This window comes from Rhinoderma darwinii, chromosome 2, assembly GCF_050947455.1.
Source record: "Rhinoderma darwinii isolate aRhiDar2 chromosome 2, aRhiDar2.hap1, whole genome shotgun sequence".
Lineage (NCBI taxonomy): Eukaryota > Metazoa > Chordata > Amphibia > Anura > Rhinodermatidae > Rhinoderma > Rhinoderma darwinii.
In genome coordinates this window covers 466,554,092-466,571,632 of record NC_134688.1, presented here as the reverse complement: position 1 = coordinate 466,571,632, position 17,541 = coordinate 466,554,092, and the positions used below count along the sequence as shown (strand labels likewise).

At 40.7% G+C, this 17,541-nt stretch overlaps 1 protein-coding gene across 2 annotated transcripts in view; it reads left to right on the top strand.

The window, feature by feature from the left end:
- Window positions 1-16,677, top strand: part of DSCAM (DS cell adhesion molecule) — a 425,426-nt gene extending 408,749 nt beyond the window's left edge. For both annotated transcript variants that reach the window (XM_075854624.1, XM_075854623.1), the window contains exon 33: window positions 13,564-16,677. In XM_075854624.1, the coding sequence (XP_075710739.1) occupies window positions 13,564-13,916 (353 nt within the window). In that variant the 3' untranslated portion in view covers window positions 13,917-16,677. The remainder of the gene's footprint in view (window positions 1-13,563) is intronic.
- Window positions 16,678-17,541: the final 864 nt, after the last annotated feature.

Here is a 17,541-nt window from a genome sequence, read left to right as displayed (position 1 = left end):
GACTCCAAATACTGAATGGCCGCACCAAGGGAGACTCTTTAGGAAGGTATACACTAAACTCCCATGTAGGCAGCAGTGTAGTAGACTATGCCATCACGGACATGGACCCGGCCAACATTGGCACACTCATAGTCACTCCACAAACGCACCTGTCAGATCACAACCAATTACTTCTATACATCAAATCCACAAACAAACCATCTGCACAAAAACCACATCAAACCGGCCTCTTCAACCTGCCGCCATCTTTTAAATGGTCCAAAACGTCAACTATAAAGTATAAAGAGACAATCAACAGACCAGAAGTGCAGGAGATGCTTCACAACCTCTACAACAAGGTGTATGAGACCAGCCCACGAGGGGTAAATCAGTCCGTAAATGACCTCAATAATATAATTTATACCATGGCAGAGAAGTCCGACCTGAAAAGATGTGACTACAAGAGGCCACAAGAAATACATCCTAACGGTTGGTTTGACCGTGAGTGCAAAGAAGTACGGAAAACCCTAAGAAATGCCTCAAATAAGAAGCACCGAGACCCAAACAACACCGGTCTGAAGGAGGCCTACAGCAACATACAGAGGCAATACAAGACCATCCTCCGGAAGAAAAAACAAAGGCACATCTCCACCAAACTTACCCAACTCCAAGATGCCCTCCATGACAACTCGTTCTGGGAATTATGGAAACACATGGGCAAAAATTGCAAGAAAAACAACCTTCATATCCAAAATGGCAACATCTGGCTCCAATATTTCAAGCACCTCTACAAAGATATCCCGAAAGAAGAACAAAGCCAAGAACAAAAACAAATAATATCAAAATTGAAGGCGATGGAGGAAACACTTAAAGATTCCCAAAACCCCCTGGACGCACCAATAACACTTCAAGAAGTAACAGAGAGAACCTCAGACATAAGGTGTAAAAAATCCAGCGGCCTAGACAGAATTTCACCAGAAATGATAAAACACAGCCCGCCAGAAATACAGGCCGCAATAGTAAAACTATTTAATATGGTGCTGAGTGCCGGCTACTTCCCTCAAATTTGGAACCAAGGCCTTATAACACCAATCCACAAGAGTGGGGACAGGTACGACCAAGCCAACTACCGAGGGATATGTGTCAGCAGCAATCTGGGGAAACTGTTCAACAGCATCCTGAATAAGAGAATCCTCAGCTTCCTCACCCAGCACAATGTCCTCCACCAAAGCCAAGCTGGGTTCATGCCAAACCACCGCACCACTGACCACATCTACACCCTGCGCAGCCTCATCAAGAGCCACGTCCACAATACAAAGCATGGGAAGATTTACGCCTGTTTTGTGGACTTTAAGAAGGCCTTCGACTCAGTGTGGCACCCGGGCCTATTCCTGAAACTGCTGGAGAGCGGAATAGGAGGTAAAACCTATGACGTCATCAGAAGCTCCTACACAGAGAACAGATGCAGCGTGAAGGTGAACGGGAGACGAACGGCTGATTTCCAGCAGAGCCGAGGAGTCAGACAGGGCTGCAGCCTCAGTCCAACGCTCTTCAACATCTACATCAATGAACTGGCCACATCTCTGGAATCCTCCTCAGCACCAGGTCTCGCCCTCCATGACACCCAGGTGAAATTCCTGCTGTATGCAGATGACCTTCTGTTGCTATCACCAAACGAGAAAGGTCTCCAAGACAACCTGCAAATCCTAGAAAAATTCAGCTCCACGTGAGCACTACCCATCAATACAAAGAAAACCAACATCATGGTGTTCCAGAAGAGAAACTCAAAATCCCCCAGGCACCCGACCTTCACACTAAATAACGCCACAATCACAGCGACCGACAGGTACACTTACCTGGGCCTAGAAATTAACCAATCAGGAAGCTTTAAACAAGCCATAGAGATGCTGAAAGACAAGGCGTGCAAAACCTTCTATGCCATTAGAAGAAAACTCTATCACCTCAAACCACCAGTAACGGTCTGGCTGAAAATCTTTGACTCCATCTCCCCAATCCTCCTGTATGCCAGTGAAGTCTGTGGTCCGGACACATACCCAAACTGGTCAAGGTGGGATTCCAGCCCAACAGAAATTTTCCACCTAGAATTCTGCAAACACCTTCTCCAAGTCCATCGGAGTACCACAAATAGTGCCTGTCGGGCAGAACTGGGCAGATTCCCACTACACCTCACAATCCAGAAGAGGGCACTATCATTCTGGGCCCATCTACACAGCAGCAGGCAAAGTTCCTATCACCATAAAGCCTTGCTACACCAAGGGGTCCCAGGTAAACCAGGCCCCCCCAGAACATCTCACCCTGACCCGGCCTGAAGAAAATGTCACTCAGCACGGCCTCACAAAATCCGAAATCAAGAAGACAATAAACGAGAGCCAAGAGGAGTATATCAGTGACTGGAGGAACGACATAAAGACATCCCAGAAACTGACAATATACCGGAGTCTACAGCGGGAATATAAACTGGCGCCATATCTGGAGAAACTGCCAAACCCCAGAGACAGGCAGATCCTGAGCCGCTACAGACTGAGCGCCCATAACCTGCTCATCGAATGCGGGCGCCACAGACAAACCTACAAGCCCAGGGAGAGCCGACTGTGCCAACAGTGCGACCAGGAGGCCGTGGAGGATGAGGCCCACTTCCTGCTGCACTGCTCCAAATACTCAGCAGTGAGGGACACTCACTTCAGAAGACTCTCTGATCTCTTACCGGACTTCAGCTCCATGGAAGAGGAAGAGAAACTCTACATCCTGCTGGGTGAAGAGGAAACCACAGTGGGCACAGCGGCACAATATGTCACTGCATGCCATAGACTGAGAGAGACATGATATGCCATGGACTTGTATAACCCCGACCCTAGATGTGTCCCTATCCCCCAAGCCCTCAGTCCCTATCCCTCATTCCCTTACTTCTTACTTGCTTTGGCAATGCTAATATGTATTTGGTCCTGCCAATAAAGCTTCTTTGAATTTGATATGAGATAGATAGATAGATAGATAGATAGATAGATAGATAGATAGATAGATAGATAGATAGATAGATAGATATGAGATAGATAGATAGATAGATAGATAGATAGATAGATAGATAGATAGATAGATAGATAGATAGATAGATAGATAGATAGATATGAGATAGATAGATATGAGATAGATAGATAGATGGATAGATAGATATGAGAGATAGATAGATAGATAGATAGATAGATATGAGATAGATAGATATGAGATAGATAGATAGATAGATATGAGATAGATGGATAGATAGATATTAGATTGATAGATATGATAGATAGATAGATAGATAGATAGATAGATAGATAGATAGATAGATAGATAGATAGATAGATAGATAGATAGATAGATAGATAGATGGATGGATGGATAGATAGATATGAGATAGATGGATAGATATTAGATAGATAGATAGATCAGTAAGGTGTCCGTTTTTTGGCAGAATGAATAGCGAAGTCGACTGTGCTATTGATTCCCCCCAAAAAAACGGAAGCCTTACGTAACGGAGACAAATGAAAACCATTTGCAACGGAAGCATTACCATTGAAATCAATGGTAATGCAAATGGAAGCTATGGTTTCAGTTTGTCTTTCCGTTCATGGGTTCTCCTGACGGGAAGGTCTGACGGGACCATTGAAAGGAACCCCGATGCAGATGAGAACTTTTTATCTTGGAATTTCCTGAGGAGTCCTCGAAAGCTCGGTCAGAGAGGTGAGACGTCTTGGTTTCAAACTGTTCCACTGGATGTTGAGAAGATCGTTATCTGCCGCCATTAAAAATATATGAAGTGGAAAACAGATCCCCGCAGCAACGCGAAGCTTCAGCATTCATATATAATGTATTCCCCATTGTTCCATGTTCACCGCTACAAGTGCAGAGCGATTGTCTTTCTTGCCATAGACAATTCTAACAAACAAACAAACACGCGATCGACTTCCGTGTCCCTCAGAATATTCTTTTATTTGCAAAAACGATTCCTTTACGGCGAGGACTCCACGGCGATAATTTGTGCGCAATTACTATTACTAATCAATTATGTTGGATTGCGTTGTAATGTCACAACATATTCCTGCTGGTCGTATGGAGTAATATGGCGCATTATGTGTGTACAATGTTTCAGTTTTTGGGATAATCACAAATCACATGCACCCCCCCCCCCACTATAGGGTTAAATTAAATTTGCATATGATTGGTCACATGCAACATTTAGCCATCAGGTACAAGGGCTCAGGTGCGACTGCAGGTTCTGTACCCCGGATTTTGACGCCCCTGACTGATCAGTGCCCATCCCAGTGATTTACACTAACGCATTAAGAAACTGCATAAACAATTCCCTAAAATTTACCTATTAACAGAATCCCTCACTTCTCAAACGTTGAGGAAGCAATCGAAAATGGAAATTTCCTTATGTGACCCCATCAATAGATTTTTGGACAGAATACAGGCTGCCATAAACAGTACATGTCTTCACAGGGGGTTTCCCAGGAATATACATTGATGGCCTATTCTTAGGATCCCTGGAATCTATACTGATCAGCAGAACTATGGGGCGCCGCTGCAGTACCAGGAACAGTCACATATGGAAATGTGCTGCTGCGCCTGGATAAACCGTGAACCCCCCACCGATCACACATTGGTAGCCGATCCTAAGGATAGGTCATCGATGTGTTTTCCTTGGAAACCCTTTGATCAATTGACTTGAATGGTAATCCATAAGGAACGCTCCCACAACATAATTCCAATAATTACCGTATAATATGGAATTCACCAAAGGCCATGTTGAGTATCATGTTCTATGCAATTTTTGGAATGACCTCTATTTAGGAAGACTACAAGGCTCCATTTTGATTGGACACCTTGTCCTGCAGCCTCCTAATGTTCCTAGTGCACAGACCAGCTGCACGCATCTGAGATCTCAAACCGCGTGAGCGCCATTTCTTTTACATGATCTACCAGTGTGTTTAGGAGGGGAGATCCTCCTAAACCCAACTTATGGAAACCTCCCCTCCCCCATCTTAGGTTGTAAGATAGATTTCTTTTAATGTGACTTGCACAGAGCTACACATTCTGAGACGTCTACATTTCTGCTCGGGCTTGAGAACATTGAGATATATTGCGTCTATGTGAACGAAGATAACTTCATTATTGAGTCAACACGTGTTCTACCGGTTCTCGCAGGCAAAAATTATGGTTTTAATATCTCGAAATTCCAAGCTGATCTCGTTACTTACAATTACGGGATTTTCTTTGCTCCCTGCCCGCCTGGGAAAAGCTCCCTCGTGAACTAGTTTATGACCACGTGTAATAATTCAGTATTTGTTATGGCGCACTGGTTCTCCTGCCCTCGTAACACATTGATCGCCCGCTCCAGCTCATCGTAAAACACAGGCAGCTTTTATTCTCTGTGCCTCGACTGCCTAGAATTCTTCTTTACCGTTTTTTCGATGACTTTTTCCGAGCAGCCAAGAATAACACGGCATTATTGCTGATTCATGGTATGGCTTCTTGAGTAAAGAATGTCGAATGTATCAGTAAGGATGGGAAGAACATATAAACCTCTTTTACCCTTTCCCGCCCCATGATGTGCCCATGCCATCACCAGCAGGTGCCGGCTGTAACTAATAGAGATAACTGATCCCGAACATTTAACTCCTTCGATGCCGTGGTCAATAGCATCATTGACACCTAAAGAGTTTGACAGAGGGAGTTGGCTCCTTCTGTCACCCCATCGGCGCCCACTGGGTGCTGATGAATTGTCATGGTAACCAGGTGCCTAACAAAGGCCCCCAAACCTGCCATGTGTATGTGCCTATTAGGCCCTGCCTAAGGCGTCATGCACACGACTGCAGTCGGATGGCCTGTGGATGACATTCCGCGGCCAGTCTGTGCCGTAAACACAAACTGTACACACAGCTACAGCCGTGTGCAGGGGGCCTAAGGCAAGGTGAATAATAGATTTCTGATCAATATAACACAACCAGGCAATAACACATTGTAAAACATTAGTATTGCAATTTATTATAGAAGCAATCATCAGATCACATGTTCAAGTCTCATACTGGAACACAAAAGGGTTGTTCAGTTTAGAGAACCCATTTTCATACAACCTTTTAGGTAAAACTAGGTTAAAGGGGTTATATGGGGCTCAAAAAGTATGTGATACACTCACTAATATACATCCCGGTCCCCCGTCGCACTGATTCTGAGATTTACATAGATTTTTATAGCGCTGGCGGGGACCTGAAGTCAAGCTGCACAATCTCCCTTGACGGTACGACTCTTCATCACGTGACCCACCCCGCTGTACTCTATGTAATCACTGTACTACTGCTCCGGCTTGTACATGGAGTACAGTGTATCGTCATCAAAGAAGACTGTGCAACTGGACTTAAGGTCCCCTGCTAGCGCTATGAAAATCTCAGAATCAGCGCGACGGGGACCGGAATGTATAGTAGCGAGTGTATCACATACTGCAGGGACTACACTGATAATAATTTTCAGTCCCTACATAACCTGTTTAATAGAGGGGGGCCCTTTGCTCAGGACTCTCATCTCTTGGCCAGAGTGGAGAGCGGAATAAGCAATGTGTAATTCTTAATGTCCCCTGTTGTGGCGCTGCAGGGAAACTGAAGGTCCTTTTACACTGTTCGATTATCGGGCAAACGAACGTTCACAGAGCGCTCATTCCCGATAATTGCCCTGTGTAAACAGGGCAACGATCAGCCGATGAACGAGCAAACGCTCATTCATCGGCTGACTGCATGGTTTTAAATGCCTAAACTATTATCGTTGTCGGCAGCACATCTTGGTGTGTAAACAGGGAGACGCGCTGCCGACATGATAATAACGTATGGGGACCAGCGATCGCAGTAACAAGCGACGATCAATGAGCAGTCTCAGGTTTGCCTAAAGATTGCAGCTGATTGGCGGGGGGTACCAGCAGGGGACACTGTGTTATAACGGGACCATTCTAACTAGTGGGGATTGTCCAGAGCGGAGAACACATTTAAAAAGAATTAACGTTTATTAAATAAAAAGTGTTCAAAGAGAAAGTAGTAAAAGAGAAGTAGTAAAACGTATGGAAAAATACATGTTTGGTATCACCACATTCCTAACGACCTGCAGGAAACATTCTGGCCTTCTTCCAAAAACAGCGCCACCACTGTCCACAGGTTGTGTGTAATATTGCAGATTTCTATTATTCATTTCAATAGAGCTTAGCTGTAATACCAGACACATCCCATGGAAAGGTGTTGCGCTGTATCTTGGAAGAAAGCAGACATGTTTATCTAATCTTAGACAACCCCTTTAAGAGTCACTCTGGCTGACCATGGATTCCCGCTGCAAGATCAGCTGTTTGTCAATGTGCCGGCTCCAAAATAAAAGGGGTTGTCTGAAATGGGACAACCCCTTTAAGAAAAACTTCTAACAGAAGTTCTATGTACTTAATGGAACTGTATTTTTTATTGCATTAAAGCAGGGGCCTAACTATAGGGGGTGCAGAGGATGTAGTCACAACCACTGAAGATGTTCAAGAGATCCCTCTGGGGCCCTGTTGGAGTTCTTGCTCTGGGGCCCAGGAGCTTCAAGTTACCCCTTACACAAAAGGTTCAGTATAACTCAATGGATCTTGTGTCCACTAAGTTCTTGGGGTACATAAAACTTCTAACTCAAAGCTGAAGGAGCCGTGTGCTGAATAGAACATTCCTGGTTATCCGTGGGGTCCCAGTTCACAGACCCCACCAATACTTTCTTTTGACATGTCACAACCATATGTCAGAAAATAGTTTATAACCCACATTCATTTCTTAGGATAGTCGCCATACACGCATGGCTACCACTCCATGGAGAACATTTGACAACCCGTTAATAAAGTCCACATCTTAGTGATGGTGTAATATATCCTAACCACCCCCACCTCAGGCCTTGTCATTATAAGTACTACTCATGCGTTAGTAGTATTGCTTCATATAGAGTAAATGGAATAAAACTTGGGATAACAGAACAAGAGAAGAACTTAGGTATTCTGGTTACAAGTAAGCTAAGCACCAGTGCTCAATGTCAAGCAGCAGCTGCTAAAGCAAATACAATTTTAGTATAAAAACAGAGATAAAAAAAACAAACTGTAATTCTAATTCAATATTACCCCTCTATAAATTCTGTGTAAGACCACATCTCGAATATGGGATTCAGTTATGCACTTCCCATTGTAAAAAGGATAAAGAGGAGCTGTAGAGGTTTCAAAGGCGGGCGCCTAGATTGTTAGGTTGGAGAGGCTAGAAAAATTAGGGTTGGCCAATATAAAGAAATGACACATAATATATATTCATCTAAGGAACTGTACAAATAACCAGGGGACATCCCTTACATGTGGCGGAAAGGCTTCTTTTTAGTGGAGTCGATAAACTATGGAATCCCCTACCCCGAGAGGAAGAAACGGCAGAATAAAAAAGGTGCTGGATGCTTATCTCATGACAAGTAGCATTGAGGGTTGCCAAAAATGTAGCTGTGAATGATGGAAAAAGTTGAACTTGAGGGGCCTATGTAACCAGTCCACATAATGTGGCAGCTCAGCATCTGCCCATTCGGGGTAATCTCATGGAAGAAGTTCTCGGCTTGTGATCAGATCACTGTAAGATCTGTAGATAATGATGAAAAAGCTACAAGCTTAAACTAATCTGTTTTCCAATATCAACTAAAAAAAATCTAATTTTCACATTTCACATATAAATCTGTCAGAGAAAATGGTTTTAAAGTTTCATCATGGAAAAATAATTACTGCAGGATATGCCGGCGGCGGCGGGTATTTATAGCTCGCTCCATAGTAAACACTGGGTAGTAGGGGGCGTAATTGTGGTAGTGACGGGCCGGCGCTATTAATAGGCAAATCTCCAGACATCGAGTAGGAAGAGACATATCATTAATTGAATTCTAGATCATGTACAATTATTGAGTTTCTTGGCGTCTACCGAGTCAAAATAAAAGCCCCCATGCAATTTTTGAAGATTTATATAGACTATTGGTGGCAAAAATATATCCTAAAAATACACCGGGCCTTCTAGATCTCCTATGTGATTGCATACATGTCAGGTGCAGTCACTTATTTTACTGAAAGGGGGGCAGTTACTTTACCTGGGTAAATTTTTTGTCTGACCCGCGACGGACTGTCATATGATCAGTGGGGGTCCGACTGCTGGGAGAATGGAGGGTCCCTTGTTGCTGCTCTAAAGCTGGCGGCCAAAAAGGGTGGACATGGCCACTGTTTCACAGCATTGTCTCCATAGGAGTCTATGAAGAGTGATGGGAACAGTCGAGTGACGCTGTATGTTTCTAAGACTTGTATGGGAAATAAGAACACGTTCCCTAATCTGTTTTTATCACACTCCATTGCATGGAAGGAACGCTCCTCCCGCTTTGGCCCAGCTACGGCAAAGCAACAGGGGACCCTATAGATAACCCAGAAATTTTTTTTGCTGGCATGCCCCAGAAGACATTTAGAAACTTACAGTCCATGCTGATTTTTGAGAAGGTTAGGGGTCTGTGACAAATTAGGCTTTGTTTTTTTTTGGTTTTTTTTTGGTTTTTTTTTACACCTTAAGGGCCCAATGCATAAAAATGGTTCTAACAAAAAGTGTACGTTTTGCCCATAGAAACCAACGAGATCAATTCTTCACTTAGGCCAAAAAAAAGAAAGCTGAATTCTGATTGATTTTTAGGGTAACCCTAACATTTTTGCCATATCTTACGACAGTCCCACGTGAAACAAAAAGGAAAAGAGGCGTCGTTTATACAAATTTATATTAAAAGGGACATTTCTGACTTTTATGGCAGTGTACCTGTAGGAAACGGGACGGTCTTGTTAATTGAACAGTGAAGAGGCAGAGTTTCCATGTAGTTTTGGGGTATGCATTAGTAGAGCAAGGGTGAAGCTACAAATGTCATGCGATTTGGGAGTAAGGGTATGTTCACACGCTTACTAAAAAATGTATTTAAAGCCGTCTTTTGCTGCGTTTTTTACGGCCGTTTTTGTTTTGGAGCTGTTTTTCTTTAGAGTCAATGAAAAACGGTTCCAAAAACAGCTCAAGAAGTGACCGTCGGAACTGAACGCCGTTTTTCCCATTGACGTTTACGGCCCAAAAAACGGCCGAAAATAAGCCGTGAGAACATACCCTTATGGATTTAGTGTGTGTAAATAGTAGTCATATTAGTTGAGTTTTTCAGGTCAGGGCCCATGCACATGTCCATATTATTGACTTGTAATATGGCATCCATAACCTACAGGCCCATACTGTACATCCATGTGTCTCCAATTGTATATAGAGGTGGCATGTTCCATCACATTCAATATTACGGGGTAATCTCCCCTAAAAACATTGCTTCTAGGGAAGAATATTGTGACTCACTTAGGTACCTTATGCTGGCCAATTAACCCATAGGGACTGTTCACAGCACAAACTGAGCAATAGACGAATGCATGCTTTATATTTTTATAGTTTTTAAGGTTATATCCCTTTAAGGAGTTCAATTTCAATCTATCTAACTGATACCTTTCTCACTATTTCATGTCTATCTATCTATCTAGCACACAAGAAAATGGCGACAGCACACTGCGAACGCTAATGCCACCTAAGCCACTAAATACAAATAAATAAATATGCATTACTGCTAAATCTACTTACAATAGGGAGGTTCTTAGCGCACATTTTGATCAAATTGTGTGAGCCCACCTGCCACGACAAGGCGACCTCTATAAGGTGGGAACCTACGCTGCACATACACCCAGAACTGGGACTAAGCCTACATATATCTGGGGATGGTAGGAACTATCTGTCTGTCTATCTATCTATCTATCTATCTATCTATCTATCTATCTATCTATCTATCTATCTATCTATCTATCTATCTATCTCATAGATGTTGCTTTTTAACTCTCCCCCTTCAGGACACCGATATGATCTGTACATCGAGCTTAGTAGCATTGTCTATTAGGAGTCGGAGGAAGTCTGAAATCCTCCTTCTGTCTCGTCTCCGGCTCAGGCTGCTTCTCTGTCCCCCCCGCGCATTATGCTGCAGCTCTTCTTGTGCTGCTGAATATGAGCACCAGCCCACCAGAAAGTCCGTACAGGAAAAGCTGATTTACATTATATAACAAGGAGAGAATGATTATAACCTACCAAAAACTAAACTACCAGTGAGAAAAATAGACTAAAGTACCTCTTACACATACAGAGACCAACGAGCCGCAGTAATGTGGGTACCGTGGAGGAGATCCCCTTTAAGGAAACGGTGTGAGGCACTTTTCTCACTTATCACTATGCAGCTAATTCGTTTTTTAACCCATGAATTATTAAAAGATGCTTGTTTGCGGACTGATATAGAGCAATGGTTTACTCTCTTTGGTAATAAGATGTTGCAGGGCTGAAAGAAGGTAATTAGAGCTCCGGGGCAATGAACCCTGCGCCAAACTTAATAAAGCTTTGTCTGAAAAACACGATCGCTCAGCTCCATTGTGCCTTAATAAATTGGAAATAGAAAGGGACAGATAAATCCTGATTTATTCATGGGGTGAGCAGCGGCTACAGATGAGATGTCCCTCGTAGTCTCAGCTGCTTCTAGGAGTATGTAAGAAGTGCAATTTATGCTAGTAAATGAAAATCCACTTAAAGGGGTTGTCCACTACCGGCCAACTGATGACCTATCCACCTGATAGGTCATTAGTATATGATCGGTGCGGATCTGACACCCGGACCCCGCACCGATCAGCTGCTCCGGCTGCCTGCCGGTAACCGGAAGTTATTACGCAGTATGCGGTGTACGGTGCCGGAAGCAGTTGCTTCCATACATTGCATAGCGGCCGTCACTCAAACTGTACTGCAGCTCGGCCGCTATATCTGCTTCCGGCATGGACTTCCAGTGCCCGGAGCAGCTGATCGGTGTGGGGTCTAGGTGTCAGACCCCCACCGATCACTGAGAATTTGCTGCTCCTTATAACCCAAGTTTCTTCCTGTGATGTATCTCCAATCATTGAAACCATTGTCAAGTAGTTACAGTGATGGATTCTACTTTTTTGAACTTTCTTACAGTACAAAATGTATAAAGTCCTTATAAAAAAAAAAGTATTCACCCCCCAGGTGACACATTTTATTGGATTTGTTTAGGCTTTTTGAAAAAAAAACAAAAAACTCTTTAATGTCAATGTAGAAACAAATCTCTAGTATCAAGTAAGTATTAAACACAAGAATGCATAAGTATTCACACCCTACCAGTTTGTCTTTAGTAGGGACAGTTATTTCTGAGTTTTTACCGTGTGTGTACGTGGATTGGTTTCTATCGGCTTCGCACAAGTGGACTTTGTCAGGTTTTTATTTCGTATTGTTCTTTGCAAAAATATTCAAGCCCCATCAAGGACCCTGTGTTCATGGCCAACAACAAATTCTCGGTCATTGGCCACTCTGGAATGTTGCTGTTGTTTTTAAACTTTACCTGTGTAGCTTCTTTTTATGTTTTTGGGAAAAAAATAAAACATGAAAAAGTCTAAAGAGGAATGGGGGGGGGGGGGTGTGAATACTTGTTAACGCTGCTGAACATTTTTAGGGATTGACTGATTTATGGTTGATTGTCCATAAATTAAATGTTCATGTTAGCAGCAGGCAGTGCATTGTGGGAACTCAAGCAATAGTTAGCGTTAGACCGGTTTTAGACGGCCACATTACCACAACCCCCATGGTTCAAGTGAACCAAAATCTTGGTTTTATTATAGGATTATAAATAAAGGATCGGGTCTTAAAGCCCTAATGAAGTAGGACCTCAAATCAGTTAAGGCAAATTATTTGCAAAATTAGTTATTTTCTGTGATACTTTGTAACAATATTGATCTAAATACATTTTTGTTCTTTAAAGGGATTTCCAAGATTTAAAAAAAAAACAATAAACAAACATGGCTGGTTGCTTACAAAAATAGTGCCACACATGTCCACAGGTTTTGTGTGGTATTGCAGATCAGCCCCATTCACTTCAATAGACTGAACTGCAATACCAGATACAACACATGGATAGTTGTGGCGCTGTTTCTGGAGGCAACTAGTCATCTTTTTCTAATTGTGGACAACCCCTTTAAGGCCATTAAGAAGATCGTGGGTGATTGGGAAGTGTTTTTGGTTAAGTATAGGATCTGAATTTGCATCTAAAGCTCCTTTCACATAATGTTTTCCCCTTTCCTTTGTTATCAAGATCCAATCACGTTCTATAAAATGGGCCTATATCTCATCCAGGTAAAGTCTTGGTTGGGTTTGTTTTTCACATTTATTATCCATCCTGATAGATAGACATCAGTATACCCATATTAGTCAAGCCCTATTTACTTGAGCTGAGCTGCAATACCACACACAGCCTTGGAGCCAGAGTGGCGCTGTTTCTGGAAAAAAAAAAAAAGGTCTATTCTTACAACTCCTAAAACCCTTTTTTAAGAATATTGACGTGATAAATAGTGAAATGTATTGTCCTATGTGCAATTATCACACATTCACATTTGTATATATTTTTGTTTTTCTTAAGGTGACGTGATGAACTTGCCACCGTACCTTAGAATGGACTTTTTATTAAATCGTGGTGCTGCCGGAAATAGCAGAGACTTGGGTTTAGGGCAGGCTTGCTTGGAACCTCAGAAAAGCCGAACCCTGAAGCGACCCACAGTTCTGGAACCAATACCCATGGAAAACCCTTCGGCACGTGAAGTACAGTCGTGGCAGCCCAGTGCGGGGGCAGCAGCGGCTGCACCGGTACCTCCACGAGAGGCCACAGAGCTTGGACAGGCAGCTAAAATAAGCAGTTCACAAGAATCACTGCTGGACTCCCGGGGGCACTTGAAAGGAAATAACCCTTACACAAAATCTTACACCCTGGTATAACAACAACAAAAAAAAGCTTGTAAATACTAACAGATAAAACAAAATGCAAATCAATGCTACCTTTTTCTACTGAATTCCAACATTTATAATTTAAAAAAAAGAGAAAAAAAAGATTGCCAAAACATTGAAATGATAAATTTACAAAAACTGTGCAAAGACTTTTTCCTGTTTCTTTTTGATTTTCCTTTGGATCGCCTATATAACGTTCATCGCCTCGTCCTGGATGTCAAACTCTTTAAAGGATTTGGGTTCTTTTTTTTTTTCTTTTTCGGGTCACATTTGTACCAACATTTTTTGTACAATCTGGTACCAGCATGAGAACATTTTACTTGAAAGTTCCTAAACCCCCAAACTGAGAGAGAATACGATCAAGAAATATCCAGATATAAAATTTCAGAGCTACAGAGGGGAAAAAAAATAAATATATATATATATCTTTAAATTATATCCTTTTTTTATTTTCGACATTTAATTTTTTTATTTTTATTTTTATTTTCTTTCTTTAAATGATGGGTTTTATTAGAGAAGATAGAATTTTTTTTATTTTTTTTTAAATCTTATTAACTCGTTGAAATATGTATTTGAAAAATAAAGGGTCTTCTGCCTTCCGCTGCGATGCCTGCTTTAATTTGCTGGCTCAATTGAATTTTTTTTTTACCGATTTAGGTAGAATATGCACTATACAAGGCTTTAAAATAAGTTTCATTTTTCCGTCCCAAATTGTGAAATCCTATATGTATTTGAGAAAGAAATTTTAAATATGACCTCCTTTTTTATTTATCAGGTGAAATTTCCAGCATTGTCTTTATGTAAAGTCAGGCATGTGATGAAGGGCTATCATCGAAAACCATAAGGGCTCCGATCCACATACTGTACATCCCCAACATGTAGCAAATGACGGCAGAGGTACGCATGGTCTGTTCCTGTGTTATTCAATGGAAATTCTACTTTTTGAACATATTTTTGGACATACCTATGGGTAAAATATTACCAGTAAAAATTTCAATTTGCGTAGTTCTAAATACTAAATTGATTCGCAAATACAAAAAATATGACCTCAATATTTTGTGTCATAAGATGGGTGGATGATGTTTTCATTGGTATCCAACTTAGTGAAACGGCATTTAAGTTGTAGAATGGCGCTAAACAACTATAATAAAGGAAGGATCCAACCGTATTATCTAAAAATATTAGTAATAAAGTCTACTTATCTTATAATCGTAATTAAAAAACAAAAACATCCAAATTATTGTTTGATCGAATGCTGAATTTTCATTGAATTGAGTCACATCTTACTGCCTTCTAAAAAAAAAAAATGAAATATGTGTAGTATACAAATTAGTGGCATTTTATATATTTTCACAAATGAAATTGTCTTGCCACTGGCGATAATTTAATGAATTTATTGATGCCCTTTAATGGTAGCAAATACTAAACAATATGTTATCGATGTGTTACTTCACTATTCAGTAGCCCTACTTCAGTTGATAGTTTCAGACCAGGTTTGCTTAGAATATTTTTGGGCTTTTTTTTTTTACTGCATTGGCCAAATTTGCAAATTTTAGCGAATGGAAATTTTATAAAAAAAAATTCCCTTTCAGACGTTGCATTATTTTGCCACACTTTTGCTGTGATTCCAGATGCACTTTTTGAAATCACTACATGCTCAAGAAGTGATGTTTTTGTGACTTCAATGTGAAAAACCAAAAAGGGGGGGGGGGATGCGGATGTGGTTTTCATATGGAAACAATTTAAAACATTCCTAAAACTGATTCTTTAAATCTAATCACCAATTTTTATTTTTTTTTGCTATGGTATTTTTTGTGCGTAGTGAAATTTTTGATCAATGACACTATGGCTTGGTTTCCCTACATGTACAGTATGAACCTCACTTTAAGGATGTTTTCCCATCTTGGGATATTTATGGCATATCCACAGGATATCCCATAAATGTCCGATAGATGTGTGACCCAGCTCTGGGACCCGCACCTATCTCTACAACAGGGTCACGTCTCTTGCTCTTGCTACTCTCCAACCACTGACTGACAAGGTGGTCAAGAGCACGGAAACAGCCGACCTCGCTGAGCTACGCTGTTTCGGTAACTCCCATAGAAATGTATGGGAGTTACGGAAACTGCGTTACACAGTGAACTATGCTGTCCATATCTCCTCAGTTATGGAAACAGCTTAGCTCGCCATGCTGTACTGTTTCTTTAACTCCCATTTACTATCATGAGCTTTACAGAAAAAGCGTAGCTCGGCTGTTTCCTTAGTCGTGACCACCTCGCCAGTTAGTGGCTGGAGAACAGTGAGAGCAAGAGAAGGTAGGACGGAGGTCAGGGGGCCTCGTTCTCGAGATAGTTGCGGTTCACAGAGGTGGGACCCACATTTATCGGACATTTGAGATATATTCGTTGGATATTCCATAAATGTCCAAGATGGGAAACCCCCTTTTAGGTTTATTTTGTGCCTCTGGAAAGGTTTCGGTAATTGTTACCATTTTTAAACACCTAGATTGGTCAGATTATAAAAGTACAAACCCTAATCTAGTCCTTATCTGTTTTTATATTTCATGGTTTTTTTTTCGTTTTCTTTGGGGTTATTTTGAAAGCAATGAATGACTGTCTCTTTTTAGTTTATAAAAAGTTACTAAGTTAAAAAGCTACAACCATCCTCTACATTACTTTTCAGATTTTTTTTTCTTCATTCATATTGGTTGAAAAACAAAAAAATTACTGAAAATGCTAAAGTTTTTGTCTTATTCCTGTTATTCCTCATTTTTATTCTTTTCGTTTTTTTTTTCTCCTTCCATTGTTTATCTGAAATAATAAAGTTGTCATTGTTTCAAACATCAGCCCTTCAACTGTAAGAATAAAGCTGGTCAAATAAAATGTATCTTATACAGACATTTTTTTATCTAATTAAATTTTTATCTAAGTAATTATTTATTTTATTTTCTTACAAGTATATAAGTTTCAGGCTGAATAACACCTAAGATCATTTCAGTCTTGACCATGATTATTTTGCAGATATACATAAATTTTTGAATATTTTTAAAATTAACAAACTTAAAAATTAAAATTTACAAACTGTATACCTATATGGTGCAACACAAATTAGGTTGTTAGTAAAAAAAAATATATAGAGGAGATATTAACTATTGCAAAATTGTGAAGCATATCGTGTTGCAATCGGAAACATCAGTCGTTCCGGCTGAGTTAATGACTGTGAACATTTTTGATCGTATCGGGATCAATGAGTGGATATATATTTTTGTAACAGAGTAGATGTCTTCTTTTTATATTTTGTCTGATAACGTACTTTGTGTTGAATTAAGGTTTAACTGATATGTGGGATTGTACTGTATCTGTCGACTTTGTCGATTGTCTTCAAGAGTGTAAAAAAAGTTGTACAATTTTTTTCCTTTTTTTTTTTTAGGACACATTTTCCATTTTCTAAATATTGTATCCATACTGCACACAATATTTTTTTATCAGAACATAAAGGAGAGATTTATTAACATTTTTTTTTATTATGTGTGACTGTTTACTCTTTGATTATAACTGCTTATGTCAAAGTGGCTCAACATTCATATCAAAAATTTGTTAAAAGCTTTTACAAAAAT